The 18,535-nt window shown below is 50.2% G+C and overlaps 1 protein-coding gene across 15 annotated transcripts in view; it reads right to left on the bottom strand.

Moving 5' to 3' along the window:
- The window catches only part of MBNL1 (muscleblind like splicing regulator 1), a 66,315-nt gene extending 54,581 nt beyond the window's left edge, over nucleotides 1-11,734 (bottom strand). For 6 of the 15 annotated variants that reach the window (XM_068692441.1, XM_068692447.1, XM_068692444.1 and 3 more), the window contains exon 1: nucleotides 3,194-3,358. Coding sequence is in view for 1 of the 15 variants with exons in the window: in XM_068692450.1 (XP_068548551.1) it covers nucleotides 3,194-3,202 (9 nt within the window). In the remaining 14 variants the exon portion in view is untranslated. Of the gene's footprint in view, nucleotides 1-3,193; nucleotides 3,359-3,424; nucleotides 3,723-11,336 lie in introns of those variants that run through there. The other 9 variants (XM_068692445.1, XM_068692451.1, XM_068692446.1 and 6 more) reach the window with 6 other exon arrangements.
- Between the last annotated feature and the right edge of the window lie 6,801 nt (nucleotides 11,735-18,535).

Below are 18,535 nucleotides of genomic sequence, written 5' to 3'. Positions count from 1 at the left end.
CACTTCAATGCCTGGCCAGGAGCTAAGCCCCATCATGAACCGCACCCCCCTCACCTTCCAACTTTTTGCACTAAACATGTATTTCGTTGTCCTGGGATGCACTCAAGTTCCACACAACCGTGATGCAGTTTTAAGGGTCCTTTTCTCTGTCCCTGTAAGCTGCTCCAAACTTTCGCTGCCACGATGGGAACTGCAATCGCACACCCTCACGGCAGGGCAGGCTCCAAACGTCACCAAGGACAGCACCAAAAAAGCACTCACATGTTTATCCTTCTGGTAAATAATTACGGGCTCACAGGAAGGAAATGCTGCTTACTTTGCTGCATTACTTGGGAAACTGAGTTTACAATATGTAATTGTTAATAAAAAAATCTGGGGCAACTGCTCTAAAGCCCCCAGAAGCACAAGCAGGGGGGGCTGCTGTGTCCACCAGCAGGGAGCAGCCACGGAGCTGACAGGGGGATGCTGTGCAGCGAGGAGCCACCGAACCTGGGGCAGGCGTCCCTGCCAGCCCTCTCCCCCACAGCTGCTGGCCCTACAAACCCATTCATGAAGCCTGGACCCGCACACGGCAGGGATCCGGGCCCTCGTGTGGTGCTGCTGTGCCATGGGGTGCTCCAGACCCACACCACCGCCAGCAGCTGCCCGCCGACACAGGCGTCCTTCCACTCACACTGGAAAACCCTCATAAAAAACACACAAAATACAGCACAGTAAAAGTTCTTCTTGACAGCAGTGGCAAGATTTTGTTGATAAATGCTCATAATTACAGAAGTCATCCTCAGCATGGGCAAATACTGTAAAAAAAATAGAACTGACAGCAAAAGGGAACAACTTTATGCAGCTCTATCTTAACGAGCTGATCTTGGTTAACAGCAAAATTACCTTTCCATGGCATTTGCATTTAGAATGTGCATAATGCAAAGGAAAACACCCATTATGCCTTTGAAGGTGATGAATTGTTACTTGATGGTGTCTGTTATAACCCAACGTGTGCCACTTCCTTGGTGTTGGCTCTGGCAGAGAAGCGAGGGCCCCAGTTCATCCACACAGTTCCCAAGCAGCAATCATCCACTGTTCCGGGCGTCAGGAGGCGCTGAGGCTCATCCTCCTAATTACAGGCATCCCTGTGCTGCTGCCACCCCTGCACTCACTCCGAGGAAGCAGAATAAAACAAGTCCTCGAAGGAAATAAAAATCGAGAGGATGCAGCGAGGTAACGCGGGCAGCTTGGTGAAAGAAAGCACCGAGGGTACGGGCTGCTCTCAAACGTGCATCAGCGTGGGATATTTGTCACGGAGGGGCCAAAAAACGTCGGCTTATTCAGTCCTTGGCTCACCACAGGAAGCAGAATGAAGTTAAACTCGGTAGTTATTACCAAGTATTACTAGTAAATGATAAACAGCATCTCTGACTTCATGCAGCGACCGAGGACCGGAATCCAAGAGGTGGAACCAGGCAGGGGAAGCCGACCTGCCTCCAGAACTGAAAACGAAAGCCTACAGCTCAGGTTGCAGCAGCTCCTTTCACACTTGCTTAATCTTGAGTACCTCCCGTAAACTTCCCAAAGCAGGATGAATCAACGTCAGCTCCAGTTTAAGGAAAGTCAGCAAATCCCCCGGAGATTTTTCCGTGGAATCCCAGACCTGCAGGCACGGCCACGCCACCCCCACACAGCCCCAGAGAGGCAGCGGGACCTGGCGCTGCTCCTCGCCCCGGGGCCAGCCCGGGGAGGTGCCCTGGCACAACCGCCTGGCACCCTGCTGCCTTCCCGTTCGAGCACTGTGCCCAGGAGGAGGGTTTGGTGATCTGCGTCTGACCGGCAGGCCCCCACCCCAGCAGCGCACACTCAGGAGCAGGGCAGCCCTTGGCCACATGTGCCCGCAGGAGGAGGGGGCACACAGCCTGCTCTGCAGCCAGGCAATCACACGCCAGGGAAATTTCAAGGTGAAATTCCCTGCTTCCACCAACCGAAGGGATCTGCTGATGCTGCTTAGGGGAGATGCTCTCTGTTACTACCTCTGCTGATTTGCCGGACTGAACCACCAGACACTTTCTGCCACGAGGGTGAGGCGGGGTGCTCGATGTGCCCAGCAGGCTGTGCAGAGCCATCAGGCACACCTGAGCTCCCCTTTTCTCATGTTTGAGAGATTTCAGACCAGAAAAAAAAAAAAAAAACAAACACACAAAGCTTGTGCCTACCCAGCACGTGGCTCAGCTGTGCTTCACGACACTTCTAAGACAATGAACTTACAGGAGGATTTGCTGGATAAATGAAATTAAAAGCACCACTGTTCCCACCGCAGGGCACCCCCAGTGCTGTGCGGTGGGTGTATGGGCGCGATACCCTCGGTGGCAGCTGGCGGGAGCTTTTGCAGGACGGCTTCTGCACTGCTTTGTGACTCGAGTGAATGACAAATCACTCAGTTTTGCCCATTCATTCATCTGCCTCATAGTACAACTAAGCATCCCTGGGCTCAGATCCTCTCCTGCCAATCAAAACAAGGCGAGTGTGACAACAAACGAGCCCCGTGCCTTTCCCTCTCTCGTATCAAGCTCTGTATCTGTTGCCTGTGCACTTTCTCTCGGTACCCACGTAAATAATCACACAGAGCTGTGCTCTCGGCTGTCATGTACACCGGGCGGACTCCACAACTCCATAAATCCATGCACACAGCACAGCTGGGTATGTTGAGCCTAGAGACTAACTGGCTGTAAGGCTTGAACTCACCGTTGTGCCTTGTATTTAAGCACCTTTTACTCACACCCAGCCCAACCAGGCCGTGCTGCGGCTCCTCCAGCCCCCGGGGAGCCCCGCTCGGCTTCACGGCGCCTGGCCCTGACCCCGCAGGAGCCGTGGAGGCGGCGGCAGCGCCCTGCGCCCTGCTCCCCTCTCCCTGCTCCCCGTGCCCCAGGGGCCGCTCGGGGCTCCCCCCGGGCCCCCCCCCCGCAGCGCCGCCCTCCCGGCACCTGCTCCCCCCGCAGCGGGCCGGGCCGGGCGGCAGCGGGCGCCGGGAGAAGGCCCCGATTTTCCAACTTTCCGCCCCAAAAGGATACCGAGAATCCTAACAACGCGGCCGGGAGGCGGCCGGCGGGGAAGGGCGGCCGCTGCCCCCGGGCCCAGCCCCGGCCCCCCCCCGGCCCCGGCCTCCCCGCGCCGCTCCCGTCCCCGTTCCGTTCCCGTCCCCGCTCACCTCTGTCATGCCGGCGGCCCGCTGCCGCTGCCGCTGCCGCTGCCGGTGGTGCCGGTGCTGGTGGCGGCGGCCCCGGCCCCGCTCTCCCCGCGCCGCCCCGGCCCCGGCCCCAGCTCCCGGCTTCCGCCGCCGCCCCCCCCCCGCCCGGAAGCGCGGCCCCGGCCCCAGCCCCGGCCCCGCGGGGTCCCGGAGCCCCCCCCCCAGCTCCCGGTCCCCCCCCCGGCCCCTCACCTCAGCCGCCCGCGGTCCCCGGGAGCGGGCGAGGCGGCGGCGCGGCCTCGGGAAGCGGCGGCGGCGTTGCGGGCCCCCGGTGTGCGGGGAGCGGCCTCCCTCAGCCCCCCCGCGCCCGAGCGCCCCGGCGGCTCATGAGTCACGGTGCGGAGCCGCCGAGCACACGTGCGCCGCCGCCCCCGGGCTCGGCAGGGAGGGGAGGGAGGAAGCGAAGGGGGGGGGGGAGCCGGGAAACGGCCCCGCCGCGAGGCCTCCGCGGTCCCGCCCGCTGCTCACGGGGCTGCTCCGGGCTCCTCCGGCACCGCGCGGCCTCACGGGGCTCCCCCCGGATTCACCCCCGGGCCGCCTCCCCTCGGCCCCCACCGCGCCCCACAGCCAGCACCCGACAGCCAGAGCCCCATAGCCAGCGCCCCACAGCCAGCACCCCACAGCTAACACCCTATATCCAACACCCTATATCCAACACCCTATATCCAACACCCTATATCCAGCACCCCTATACCCAGCACCCCATACCCAGCACCCCGCCCAGGGGCTGCAGCTCAGCGAGGGGCAGGCGACCCCATGGGCTGATTTTCAGCTGTAATTAAAGCACTGCCTGAAATTGCGCAGAGCGTTCACTAGAGGAACCCCGGCACCCAGCAGGATGAGCTCTGGCCCGGCTGGTGCCGCTCTGAGAGCAGGTGGCCAGCACCCGCAGGGCCCTGATCCTGCGCTGAGCCCCCTCGAGCAGCCCCTTCCCTGCAGGAGCCCGTCCTGCAGGGCACACGGGGACAGGGGGACAGGGGGACACTGCCAGCAGCGGGGCTGTGCTCTCACAGGAGCCGCTGCAGCAGCGCTGTGCAGATACCGAGACACCAGGGCCTGCAGGCCACCAGCCTCACCCCCAGCCAGTGCCCTGATGGAGGACACAGCAGCTGTGCCTCACCGCTAAAAGTGCCTCGTGTTTCTGCAGCAGAGGCCTGGCAGCGCTATTGAACAGAATTAGTCAGATGTAACTTAAATGTGCCCCTTCCCAGGGCACTGCTGGCCATGCAGAAGGGAGCTCCGTGACAGCTGGTCACACCGAGCTGGGACACGCAGGGTCGGCCCCAGAGAGCACACAGACAGCAGGAGGGCAGGGAGAGCTGGAAGTGTTCTGGCAAAGCCAGGACTGAAGGGAAACACAGCAACAATCTTACAAGATTTAAGGAGAGCATAAAGAGCAGGGAATGATCTTGTCTCTGCATTTATGGCAGGGAGGACAAGAAGACGGACTTAAACTGCAGTGAGAGAGACTCAGGCTGGACCTGGATAAAAAAGACGACTGCCAAGGATATTAAATCAAGGCTAGACACTCGTCTGGATGAGTGATTTAGGTACCTGCGTCCTGCCTTGGGGCAAGGGAGTGGATTAAGTGACCATTTGTGGTCCCTCTCCCAGCCCTTTCTGCCTGTAACCTCACTGAGGTTTCCTCTGGATCCCCACTTCTCTGCTCCATCCCCAAAGCTCACAGTTTACCTTTTATGTTCTTAATTCACTTTTTTTTTTTTTTTGACAGTTTCCATTAAATATTCCCATGCCTTTGAAAAACTTTTTTTTTTTAAGTTCTCTACTTTGTATTTTGCTACGTTAATAAAATCAAAGGCAGAATTCCCTTTGTCTTTTGATATCAAAGCACCAATCATGTCTGAGCCGAATTTAAGCCAAAACCCTATGAACGTTTGCACTGATTCCTGCAGACAGTTTGCTTAGCTTTGTGTTTTAAAATATTGTGCTCTGTGAAACACTGGAACATTGATAAGAGTGAGTATATTTGAATGGATCCAAGCGTGCATTCTCAAAAACCTCACTTTCAGTTATTCTTTCGTCCCTCAAACTTTCAGTTTCTGGTTTCTTCCACGGGGATGAATTCAGACCGTGTCACCTCATGGCAAGTGCTGCAGCAGCTCGTGTACCTCCCAGCCCCTGGTGCTGTAGCCGCTGTGAGCACAGCCCTGGCCTCTGTGCAGAAAGCAGGGTTACAGCAGGAGGTTTCCGCAGGGGCTGCCTTTAGATTTAGAAAGCGTCACAAACAGTCACCGCTCCGCTTCCAGGGAGCTTTCTACTTTGAAAAGTAATTCATCAGAGCATGGATATGTGTGGTAAGAGTCCCGTTCTGCCGCCAGCATGACTCAGACCACGCCACGAGGCACGGCGCTGCCCAGGAGGAGGCACACACCTCTCCTACCTCCCTGCCTGCTGCACACCCGTCCCTCGCCCACGGGGCGTGCGGCGCCGCAGACGCTCAGCGATGGAGTTGGCCACATTCACAGGCCACACGAGGAGCTCGGTTCCACGTGCTACAGGAACCAAAAGACAAAAGCTACACAAGGCCCTCATGTCACGAAGTTTTTGCGTTTGGCCTGGAACTGCTGCTGGCTCCCCACCGCCTCAGGTCGCTGCTCCATCGCGGGGCAGGCACCTCCCGGCGGGGCTGTGTGACACCTGCACGTGCGGGCTGGGATTGAAATGTTCGCACACCTCTTCCTGCCTGCCTTCTTTTGGCGTGGAAAAAACGGCTTCAGGGAACGCCAGGTGCTCCTAGGTGACTTTATCCTGAATCCTGAGCCCTGCTACTACTATTTAAATGTTACTACACCCTGCCGGATGCTTTCGCCTTGAAGCAAACGGTTGCCAGAGCAACACGCTGCGGCTGGGTGCTGCCACAAGGCGCCACGCTGCAGCGGTGCCTGCTGCTAAAAAATAAGCCCAAGTGCTCGCTCACCCCCCTGACAGTCTCCCATTTTCAGACCTGGTTGAATTTCAGCCTGCTCTTGTTTCCCCAGACTGGGATTCCCGACCAACTTATTTTCTTATAAGCTCTGAGACTGGTGTTAGTTCACAGCCAAAATGAATAGCGAACTACAGGAAACTACAAGGGAAAGCAGCATCAGAGAAAACAGTGAAAAGACAAAGGGTTTATCTCAGGTACCAGGCATGGAGGTTTCTCCTGTCCAGTATCTCCATCAACAGACACCTTGGTTCAACTTTTTTTCGCTACCAAACACACCAGGTTTATGTAGGTGTGCTAGAGCTTTGCCTTTCTGTGTTCTCCCCCTCAGCCTTGTCCATTTCCCCCTGAATTGTGCACTTTGTGTTTGTAATTCCAAGCATCACTTGCTATCCATACTCAGTTCCAGTATATGTTTTTTTTTTCCCCATTTATAAGGTAAAATTAAAAGTACTAAAGTAACATCTATTGCAATTGAATGCTATTTTTGGTCATTTATTGATAATGAGTTTCTGTTGGCTTCTGAAATTTCAAGTGATTGCTCAGAATTACATCTTTCCCATCCTTTAATCTTAAACAGAATAAACCAAATCACTTGGCTATTTGCTTGGAAATTTATCAGGCTTGGGGACAACTACAGGAACTTGAATCTGCCTTTTCCCCCATCGGTACTCAGGGCTGAACTAAGCAAAGTTGTGTTGTGAAATGAGCTGACAGTGTGCTTTTCAGCTTCAAGGAATAATTCCTTCACTTTGGGAGAGAAATGGTAACTTCTTAAGAGATCTGAACTCAGTTGTTTCCTTCTTACAGCTTTTTGTTCTATTGTATACTCTGGTATTAATTAATTAACTTTTCATTTTGTGTGCTCTAATCACACCCCACAACAGGCCCACGCAGCACTGCTAAACCCTCTGTGAAAAATGACTCGAACGTCCCTCCTTCGAAGCTCCCAGACAGAGCAGCTTTGGGGAAGCATCCCGGAGTACTGAATGCACAGGGAAGCAGAGGCCCTTTGTTGGAAGGGAGAGTTTCTTGGTATTTCTGTTATTTACCTTCTTTTACTTTTTCTTATAAAACCTGAAAACTGAAAGGATATAAAGAAATATCATTTTCCTTTTAGGAAAGCGTGCCATGAACTTACGTGTGTGTTTCCAAGAAGCTTAATCTAGAGCAGTAAAAATGTTGTGACAATTGGTGTCCCATCTTATTTTCACATTTGCCTGACTTGGATCACTTTGCCTGTTGATACGTAAGGCAAGGGCACAGATGCACCACTCAGATAACTGCGGCATTGGCTGCACACGCCTTGGTAGTGTCTGGGAATGAATATTGGAATGGATCATTTGTTGCCCTTCCTGTTTCTGTTCTATCACAAAGGAATACGTGAGTCTGTTTCCTCTCCATACGCTTACATCAGTACACTGGGCATTTACAAAGCAGTTGTTCCGGTCACAAAGTTTTCTGCACAAACTCTTTGTTGCCCAGATGTCCCCCAAATAACCGCAGTAGAGCAGCATCTGTACAAATGATCTTTTTCATGCACAGAGCCAGCTTTAAAACTTGCCCAGTGACTAAGACGTGCCTCCTCGCACAGGACAAACGGCAAAGTGAGTGTGTGGCCACCGAGATGCTCGCAGCCCTGGCATCTGGCACGGCTGCTGCACAGCCCCCGCTTTCCCTACCCCATGCCCCCTCCTCCCCACAGCTTTAAAGGTCCTTACTTCAAAGCTGTTACTTGGTTGCAGTGGCACTTCAGATTTACTTAACTTCATTTTCCTGTCATTTTCCCATTTTCCTGTAAGCACACGCTGACCTGCAGCCGCCCGAGCCAGTCCTGCCCCATTGGGGACCTGCCACTGCTGGCCGTGTCCCCGTGCTGGGCCTTGGAACACTGCTCCTTCAGCAAGATACAGGTCAAGTTTGCTTTGTCATTGGTTTGGTGCCTAATTCGTATGTGATGTGGTTTCTTGCTATATCCTACAACTTGGGTATTCTATTTTATACAGGTTTCATAGGTTTCAGCAGATTCAACTGCAGAGCACTACTTTGAGATACCAAGTGCAGCTCTGCAGTTAGCAGATGTCCAGGCAGGGCACGGTGGAGAGGAAATCGTAAGGAAATCTCCGATTCAGCGGTCTCCCAGATTATCATCTGGGATACCACACAGAACAATGGACTAATTATCTTCCCAGCAGAGATGAAGAAATATTTCATTGTATGCTTCAGCTTCATATATCATTCAAAGAAAAAACTATAAATTAGGAGATGAGGGAAAAAAGAAGTATATTGTGTACACAGAAAGTATTCTGGAAGACATTTTCTGCTGTAGAGTCACTATGTGTTACTACAACTGGAGCAAAAAAGAGGAACCCCTCTCTGGCTGAGCTGACACAGGCCTCAGCACTGAAGTAAGATTCTGGCCTCTGATCGTTGTGAAACAGCTGCTGCCCTTCCCTCTGGAAACCGCGCTGCTGCTGTCCAAGCAAGAACGGCTGCAGTGCTCAGAATTAAGTTCAGAGCGGCAGACGCTCTACAAGTCCAGCATTGCAACACCCGCATTTCCTGGGGGTTATAACTGAGGATGGTTATTGGCATCTTCGCAGCTATGCCTACAGCAGAACATAAGCACTTCCCACTTCCAGAACCTATTTCAGAATGACCCAAAGGGAAAAGTTTCAAGGGAAAACTTTTGAGCGATGGTTTGTCTTGTAACAGCCACGTCACTAGGGACATAGCATGAAAATATCTTTAAACTTTCTCTTTGTAGTTGCAAGTTTCTTACTCTGAGAGATTATTTAAACCCGTAGAACATGGTGGCTCAGATGAAGGAAGCCTCACAGCCCATTTCTAGCCACCCCGCAGAGAGCAGTTTCTCAAGACATCCTGTATGGGCAGGAAGATGCCGCCAGCGATGCATGAAGCGCGCCTGTTGCAGCGCCCGCGCGGCAGCAGCTCCTCGGTCCCTGCACCACCAGCGCAGCCATTTTAGCCCGCGGCTCCCTGCAGGGCCACGGGGTGCCCAGAGCCAGGTCCGGGCCCGCTGCAGCTGCAGCTCACGGCCACCGAGTGCTGGAGCTGGCCAGCAGGCTCACAGCACACAGCGCCGAGCCGAACTCCTGGCTGAGAGGGAATGGGAAGCAACAGGAATCTTGCTAAAGAAGTTACAAAAAAAGAAAACAGCAGCAAAGAGCACGATTTGGTTCAGAACTAGCTGAACAGCTCCCAGGATTTCAGGCAGATGTGCAATGCACGTCCGTCTCCTCATCCATTTAGCAAGGCCAGCACCAGCAGTGGATGAGCCATGAGCACAAAGTTTTGTTCAGCTTCACAGACACTTCCCGCTGTACAGCTGAACGTGAGGCTTTTCTCCTTAGTATTTATCATAGCGCATCACTGAAAGGACAAATAAATTAAAACACCCTGAGTGGCCTTAGGAGCCTCCCTCAGGATCCAGGCAGTACCCAGGCAGCACCAGGTTGCTGCTCACGGCTCAGCTACTGCCAGGCTCGCAGCTGTGGGACTGCAGCGTGCTCTCACTTCTCTGTTACAGAAACAAAAATTGCAGTGCCAATCAATCAAGCTTGAAATATGCCTTGTGGTTTCAGTTTATCGCACCAAATGGTTGAGTACAATAGTTACAAAATAAACATCGGGCTCTAATTTTCCATTTTTTTGCTGGCCATTACAAAAGGTAGATACACGAGTTACTTCAAATGTAGATTGAAACGATTGTGGCTCTCGAGAAGCTATTCGGTTCCTGATGTTGTTTGTTCAGCACTCATAAAACTTACATTCTCCAAAAGAGTCTGACATTAAATTTCAGTGTTGCCAGTAAAGAAAGTAATTCTTACATCTCTTTTATCAGAGCGCAAATTCTTTGGTAAAGAACTTCCGCTTCTGTACAGCAACATGGAGAAAATCGATCTCACACCACAGGACTGAGAAGGGTTTCTGTTCTTTTTACTGGTGTTAATTGCCTGTACATTTTCGTAAAGACAATGTACGGATTTCACACTGGGCACTTCCACTGCACGGTCCTTTTTATTTTCAAGCTTTGTGCAAATATTAAGTGATAATATTTTACTAAAAGTAATAAAATATTTTATTAAAAGTAATAAAATATTTAGACAAATCTCTACAAGCCTGAAAGTGTATAAATGAGCAAACTCCACCCTGCTAATTTCACAGCAAATAATTATGATATATGCTCTGCCCTCCGTGTTCTCTATGAAGACAATTTCTTCAACGCCTTTTAACCAGTGGAAGGGGCCCCCTCCCACTTACTGCGACCTCTGAGATGAGAAGCGCAGGCACTTGGTCCAGGTGGGCTCTGGCCTGGATCCAACAATATTTTATCAGGGAGAACCGGTGGGACCCGCGCTGGCGGCAACGCATGTCATACCACGAGGGGGTTAGCGCCATGTTAGTTAGATCGGGTTCCACAAGCCACCCGCTGCACCAAGGCCACGGCAGCTGCAGGTCCCCGGTTCTGGAGGCCCGGGGAGGATGGGGCTGCCCGGGGCCAGCATCTGGGCTGCATGGAGCAGCCAGGTGCCGATGCTACGTGGCTGAGGCGGCAGTGTTACAGGCACAAACCCCTGACTGCATCCCGGCTCTGCTAACCGTACAGAATGAGCCGCTGTGAAGAAACTGACCTGGCTCCCTACAGCACACCAAAATCTTTCCCTCAGCTTTTCCAGAGAAACAAACCTTGGATGAGACAAACTGATGAAACATCAACAAACAGAACGCGAGAAAAGACAGAGAGGCTCCCACTGCGCCGTGGCTGGGTGCATGGGGCCAGGCGTGCCGCTCGTATCCCTGCCACACGTCCCACCTCGTGCAGAGCCCACAAGGAAGGGTCTGCTTGGCAAACAGCTTGGGAGCCCGACCCTAAGGCACTACCGCTGCTTCAGGGATCCTAGGAACTGCAGAGTTTTTTACGTAAACTTTGCAGAGCAAAATTTAAGTTTAGTGGGTTTTTTAGCACACTATCTAAATCTTCCCCAACTGAACTCTTAAAGTACGTGCAATAAGATGCAGGCATAATAAAACTCTTCAGCTTTCTAAATGACTTACCATAACCTCCTAAAGCACCGTGTATCATTCTACCATGAGTTTGCAAGGGCTACAGAGCGGGACAAAAAGCGCAGCTCTTACCTGCCTCGCCTCCTGCGTGGCTTTCGTCTGAGCACGGCTCCAGCGCTGCGACGGCGCAGCCACCGCCTCCTCCGCGCCGGGCCCGGCGGCGCGGGGCTAATTACAACATGCTCTCTGTGCAACGGCGGGACGGTGGCCTAGCTCGAGGGGAAATGGTGAAAGGCCAAAATAATTGCGGCTCCCGAACCCTATGGGTCTGCGAATGTGAAATGAGCTATTCTCGGTAGCATTCAGCAGTAACCATGGTGACAGGCTGCAGTTTGCATATATATTTTCTTAAAGAAGCAAAAATTACTGTCAGCTAATAATAAAAAAAAAAAAACGTTAGGGGAAGTGCTTTTGCATTGCAGGCACGTCCCTGATGACAGAGGCTGCTGCAGCGCGCGTGGCTCGCGCCACGGGCAAGGCTCTTGGCTGCCGGGCACGGCCGCGTGTTTCAAAACCCCCAATGGAAGCGGCGCAGCCCGGCCGGCTAATCGGGCACCGGCACCTGGTGCTGGGGACAGGCGCTGGCCGACCGACAAGGCAGAGCCTGGGGGTGGGCAAGGGCTGCGGGCGGAGGCCCTGCCACAGCAGCCGCGCTCCCTTCCTGCGCCGGGCCCTGCGAGCCGCAGATAACGGCAGCCACACCGCCACCAGCACCGGCCTGCTCTGCTGCGGCACAGCCGGAGAACCCCGGGTTGTTTCTGGGGTGGGCGCCCCAGCCCCGGGCTGCTGTGCCGGCAGCCGGTGAGGAAGGAGGATGTGCCGAGGGCCACAGAATGTGCTGGAAGCACCCGCTCGTTGCTCAGCCACGAGGCAGACGCTACCCGCGGCTGCAGCTGTGCCTGCCCCTGTCACAGCGCCAGGCAGGGCCGCGGGGCTGGGAATGGCCGCCCGCACCGGGGTGGCACCGGGACGGCACCGGGACAGGGCCCAGGGTGCCAGGGGCAGCATGTGAGGAGAAGCAGCGCGGGCATGGCTGTGGCGGAAACGCTGTGTGGCTTCCGCTCCGCTTTTTTAAGCCATTTTCTGCATGCAGGCCAAGAGGGCTGTGTGCTTGTGGGGAATGGCGAGCAGGGCCTGGCCCCGCCACGCTGCCTGCCCTGGTGGCTGCGGCCCCGCCGTGGCCGTGCTCCGGCCCGCATGGCTGGGGGCAGCGGGGAAGGCTCTGCCAAAGACAGCATCACGGCCGGCATCTCGCAGGCACCCATTGTCGGGATGTAAGGTGCAGCTTTCAGAGCAGATATAAATAGTCTGCTTAGCACAATACGTTTACCAGACCGTGGTTGCAGCCATTTCGCAGGTGGAGGGACCTAACCACGATTCCTACACAATGAAGCACAAACAAAACCAAAACATTTTTTAGGGAGCAGGATGTTCCAGGTTCAGTACTTCAGCACTGTATGTAAGAAACATGTTCCACCTTCATACCTGGAAATTAGGGGATGATTTACAAAATGCTGTCATTTCATTACATTTAAAAACATTTAATTTCCACATTAGAAACACAAGCAAAACCTGTTAATTAAATATACCTTCATGTGGACAACCTTAGGAAATGTTTTCTTAGTGATTTGCAAAGAGGCATTTTGCAGGGCAGCTGTAGTTTAATGTCACGTTTCAGGAAACATACTCTCTTGTGCTACACCAAGTGTTATCAGGCACTCCCCTCGGACAACAAGCTCTGCTTCTGTTAGAAAGTGATTTAATGAAGTTGCCAAAACCTTTGCGTGGATGCTATTAAATTGCACTAAGATTACTTAAGCTGAGGTACACAACGGAATGGGGTGCAGGTGCCGTTAGCTGCAGCAGTTCACTAACTGTTCATGGGAATGTTCTTAGTCTGCAGCAACTGCTGTGTAGTTTAATTTAATTTAATCTTTAAGTGTTAATTGCTCTTTAATATATTAAATTAAAATACTTCCACTATTTAAGAGAATCCCTACCACAGACATAGAATCATAGTATCATGCAATCATAGGTTTGGAGAAGACCTCTAAGATCTAGTCCAACCTTCAAACTAGTACAGACACGTCCAGCACTACACCGTGGTGCTGAGCTCTCCATCCACACCTTTCCTGGAGACCGCCAGGGGTGGTGACTCAACCTCTTTCCTGGGAAGCCTACTCCAATGCCGCACAACCCTTTCAGTAAATAAACTTCTCTTAATACCCAACATTGTGCAAAATAAGCTGCGAATTGTTAGGTGATGTATTAATACAGCTCACTTGTTTCGGAGGACATAGGCCAGGCCCACAAATTACACGTTTCTAGGTTTTCAGATTGAAAACATTATGGAAATGTACACTGCATAGGTTATAACTTATCTTTAAAAATTATGGGTGTAAAAATGCAAGCTGTTAAACACAACTGCAGGAACAGTGCTGAGGGGAAGAGGCACCACTAGAGGAGGCAGGTGAGAGAAATGCTGTCTGGCCCACAACCTGCAGCCCCAGGAGGTAAATAGCTCTTGTATGCTGACCCACTAATCTCATCTAATCAGTGTTAAAAGGATGTGACTTGGAGTGTTCCCGTCTCTTGGTCTCTTGCCCTTCAGAGCGCTGCCAGCTGTCACGCCGCTTTTAGCGAGACACTGTTACCTACTTCACATTAGCACTCCACAGGGCAAGGGCTTTTAATTCATGGAGTGCCTCCCGACCTGGTGCTCACGGTGCTGTGCAGGGCACACCTCTCTCCCCGCCTTCATGCAAGTGTGCGCAAGGAGGGGGACATGCTGTGTGCCTGGGTATGGACACACTTGGGGCACGCACCCACGAATGCCATGATGCTTGATGCTAGCACAGCAGCGTGTGCCATCTCCACGCATGCCTTTAGCAGCAAAGTCCTCCTCACAAGATAAAAGTCTGACAAATATTATTACTAAGCAACTTTGCTTGCGCCACCAGACGAGTTAAGCAACCAATAAATTTGAAACTGGCCTGGTGTGCGCAAACGATTTTATGCATTTTTTCAATAACATAAGGCTTTTTAATAAAAGAACTATCCCATCAAAAATCTTGCGTCTCTTCTCGTTTTGGAAGTATCGCAGTTACCCCAAATCTACCAGGTTCATGTAATAAAGGTATATTCTTTGTTATTAGATGTTCTATGAGGTATACAGTAAATTTTTTTTTGTCATTTTTTACAAGTAAAATCTTCCAGTTCCAGTGTTTGCATTATTATTTTTAAACTGCTTATGTTATTAGCATAGTAAAAGTATCAGGAAAAATGTAGTTACCTTCTCCAGCAAAAAGTATTACTCTTCCTTTGGTACTAAGCAATCCTTCCTAGATAGGGAGTTCAAATGGAATGTTTGCAATGCTCTTTGCAAGTCTTGTGTCTCAAATTCGATTGCTAATAAGTAATAAAATCAGTATAAATCACAGAATTTAAGTGTTAAGGTGATTTGATCGGCTATTATTTGGGTTTATGACAGAGTTAATTTCATTTTACCTTCCCTTTTTATTTTCTCTTTCAGTTGGTTCTAATTCAAAAACCACACCGCTGCAGGATTCCACTGCAAGCATTGAAAAGCTTCACTATAATCCAATTTCTAAGCAAAAGCATCCATGTAAAAGTTCATCAGTATCTTAGAATTTCAGTTCTGTGAGATCTGTAATATAAAATTAAGACCTATTTCATGAAAGCTTAATTCAATTATTTGAGTGATTTTAAAAGACTGCAAAACCATCCTTCACGAGGCAGATACGCTGGCTAAGGATGCTTCAATGAAAGCATTATTATTTTTTGCAAGAGAACTGGGAAAATTATTACCATGGGTAGCCACATAACGAAGCCAGAGCTGCGGTGCGACCAGTGCTCAGCACCCAGGCTGATAACTTTCATGGCCATGGGGGAGCACCCGGCCAGGTCAGGGTACAAATGGGACCAGGAAGCCTTTTACTGGAAACACTCAAGAAGCCCCCAAAGCTGTTGAAGGGTCATTCCTCAAGACTGGAGGAGTAAGTGGAAATACTGCAGCCACTGACTGACTCTCTTAGATCTCCCAGCCCAGGAGGACCTGGGAGCTCAAAGGGCCATGGGGAGACAGAAGAACCACAAGGACACCAGATTTTAAACGTTGAGAAACAGCATTTAAATGGTAAAGGCTTACTGTAAGGCAGCAATATGACACAGCTCTAGAAAAGCAATTGTGGTCTTGCATTCACTAGCCAAAGGACTGGTGGCTGAGGATGAACACGCAAATAGCACTTCCGAGAACGTGCCTTTCTTAATCTAGCAGCATGGAGAGTGGAAGAGAATAATTTTAATGGAGAAGTTTGAATATTGCAAAATAACACTAGGATTTTTGAAACAGTCTTCTAAGAAATACCTATTCTTAATGTGGACTCTGGGGCATTTTGGCAAAGATGTGGATACCGTGTGTGACAGATCTCCATTTTCCCATTGAAAAGCTTTTCTCAGACACCCCGCAGGCACTCTGCCCATCTGCCTGGGTTCTGCAGGCATTCACCAGCCTGGACAGAGCACAGCCTCTGATGAGGGTGCAAGATACCCAGAAATTTCCAACACAGGGGTACACCACATTCACAGTTTAACGTGTGCCAGCAGGAGGCCCAGCACTTCCTTGAGACCTCGATCAGAATTAAGGCACCCCGGGAAAGCAGACATGTTCTAGTCAGAAAGAAAATCAAGACAAAAATGACAGATGTTTCTCACTGATCACACAGTCCTTGCACAGCTTGGCATAACATGCTAGTAAATACCGCCCATTCTTATCTCTTCAGATAATTTAAATTGGTGTGATATTAATATATGGGTTTATAAAATATTGAGAATGGGGCCAGTGTGCTTCTCCTGCAGTGCCAGATACACAGCTGTGGAAGTGTTCATGCTCTGATGAACCAGCGAAACAATTCATTAACTGCTAATTACAGATGAACTTGTTGGCACATTTTTACTCAGATTGTTGTTTGCTTTGCTGTGTTGCTTTTGTATCAAAATGAAGTGTCACCAGCACCACACTGCTTAAAGAGATTTATGGTAATAGGTCAGGCAACAATACTTTCTGTCTAGCTTCTTTCCTTTTCTATTATTATTACTTCCAAAGAGTTGTCCAAAGCCTGAAGACCTCCTTAGGCCTTATTCAGCTGTTAATAAAATAACGAGTTCCTGTGGAAGGGCTTTCTTCTCTCTTAAGCCTAAATTATCTTCAGAGGGAATTCACCGGAAGGAGGACAGACTAAAACCAAGCAAAAATGTCACTATCTGGCTTTTGCATCCACACTGTTGCTTGGCAGCTCATCAATGCTTTCTACATGTTCCTCAGCTGAAGTCATAGTCCTCTGTTTGTGACTTGTTGCTGTGGAGATAACTACCACAACACGGGAATATGATTCCAGAGAGCAAAACAATATGCAAAAGCAGAAGCTGAACAAAATGCCTTTTTTTTTTTTTTCCCAAAAATGTCATTAAGAATTAATAACGCTGTGGAGAGAAGATCTTCAGAGAGAACCGTGACTTTCTCTTCCTAGTGCCGCACACGGAGGGCCGTGCCTGTGGCCGTGGCCACAGCTGTGCAGCAGGCAGGCTCTGCGCACACGTGGCCAGCGCCGTGCTGCAGGCACGCAGCGAGCTCTGTGCCGCGGGCACGGCCGCCGGTGCCACACAGGCAAGGAATTTGCTGTGACTTGGTTTTTCCAGTTTGAAAATGTAAACATGTTGAGACGTTCGATTCATAATTCATTCGACGAAGCCTTAAAGAGCAACTGGGATGGCATGACAGCCATCTGAAAGCCTCCGAGTCAGAGCAGCACGTGGTGGGGCAGGTTTTGGTTTTGCTCAGCCAGCGAATGCACGAGCTGCAGCTCCAACAGCCCGGTGGGAGTACTTCTGTGGTGGGGACTGCTTCGCTCCGGAGGGCTGTGGAGATCAATAAATTCAACATTGCTAATACAGGGCTGAACACGTGTCACATAGAGGGGGTCCGGAATTGTTTACTGTCATAGATCAGCACTGTACCTTTAATTATTCTGCTTGGGATGCCACTTCATAAATGAATCAGGGTGTTTGAAAATTAGAGAACTATGACTTAAAGATTTACATTTTGAATACTGAGAATATATTTGATTAGCAAGGTATACAAAAGCAAGGTATACAATTGCACAGTTTGTATATAGTCCTACCGTACTTAATTTTTTGAATCAATAAAATTACATTATTATGCCATTTATAGCAGCTTCAGGACAGATAAAAAAAAATCACGAAGCAAAGAGTTCTTCTGAAACCAAGTATCTTCCACAAACCTGAAAGATTTCATGTTTTCTGTCAGTATTTTTTTTTAGATGGAATTTCTGCTTTTGGGAGGTAAAAACTCTCATTAATACCTTTTTGCTCTTAAAAGACATTTGAGCAAGAAACAGAAATGCCAGAACGTACATCTATTTACTTCATAGTATACATGGTCCAGTGGAAGGTGTCCCTGCTCATGACAAGGGGGTGATGATCTCATAACTAGATGATCTTTAAGGTCCCTTTGAATGCAAACCATTCTGTGCACCTAGGTTACAAACACTGTAACTGGCTATCGCTTGCATATATGGTTCTGTAAACCAGGAAAAAATATATAATTTCCCAATTAGGATGTTCAATATTCAACAGAACAGGACCAGAAACAGAACAGAATATCCAAGAAGTAGAAGAGCTTAAACTAAATAATTATCTAGGGAAACTGTGCGCTAAAGTCAATAGGGATTCAGCCAGTTCACTGGAATGCCAAGTGTGTTTGCACAGAAGGCCAACTGAAACAGCAAACGTCTTTCTAAAATGCATCAAAAATAATTAGAAGTGCCAAAAGTGGAAAGCTGCATATACACAGCAAACCTGGATAGGCTCCTTATCCAACGGTATTTCTCTGTGCCCAGTTCGTTCCTACGATCTCACAAAGTAGCACTAGCCACTTCTGTCACAAAGCTCATTTATAAAACTTCCAAATTCAGTATAAGATCTGAAAGCTGCTTGGCTAAGAAGAGCTAGAAAGGAATGCAGACCTTTATGCTATATATAGCCCCCCTAAAAATATCAATGCTGTCTTACACTGGAATTTTGGAGATGTTGGCCAGTTTTACAAAAACTGCGTTGCTTTTTGACAAACATGCTAGGCACAAACTGCACTGGTACTTCAACAATAGCACGTATGGGTCTGATTAGGAACAAAAAATACAGAGCTCTCTGAACTAAATTCCAGTACACAGCTC

The sequence above is a fragment of the Anas acuta genome, chromosome 9 (genome assembly GCF_963932015.1).
Source record: "Anas acuta chromosome 9, bAnaAcu1.1, whole genome shotgun sequence".
Classification (NCBI taxonomy): Eukaryota; Metazoa; Chordata; class Aves; order Anseriformes; family Anatidae; genus Anas; species Anas acuta.
The sequence above is the reverse complement of the archived record's forward strand: the minus strand, read 5'-3'. Positions and strand labels throughout refer to the sequence as shown.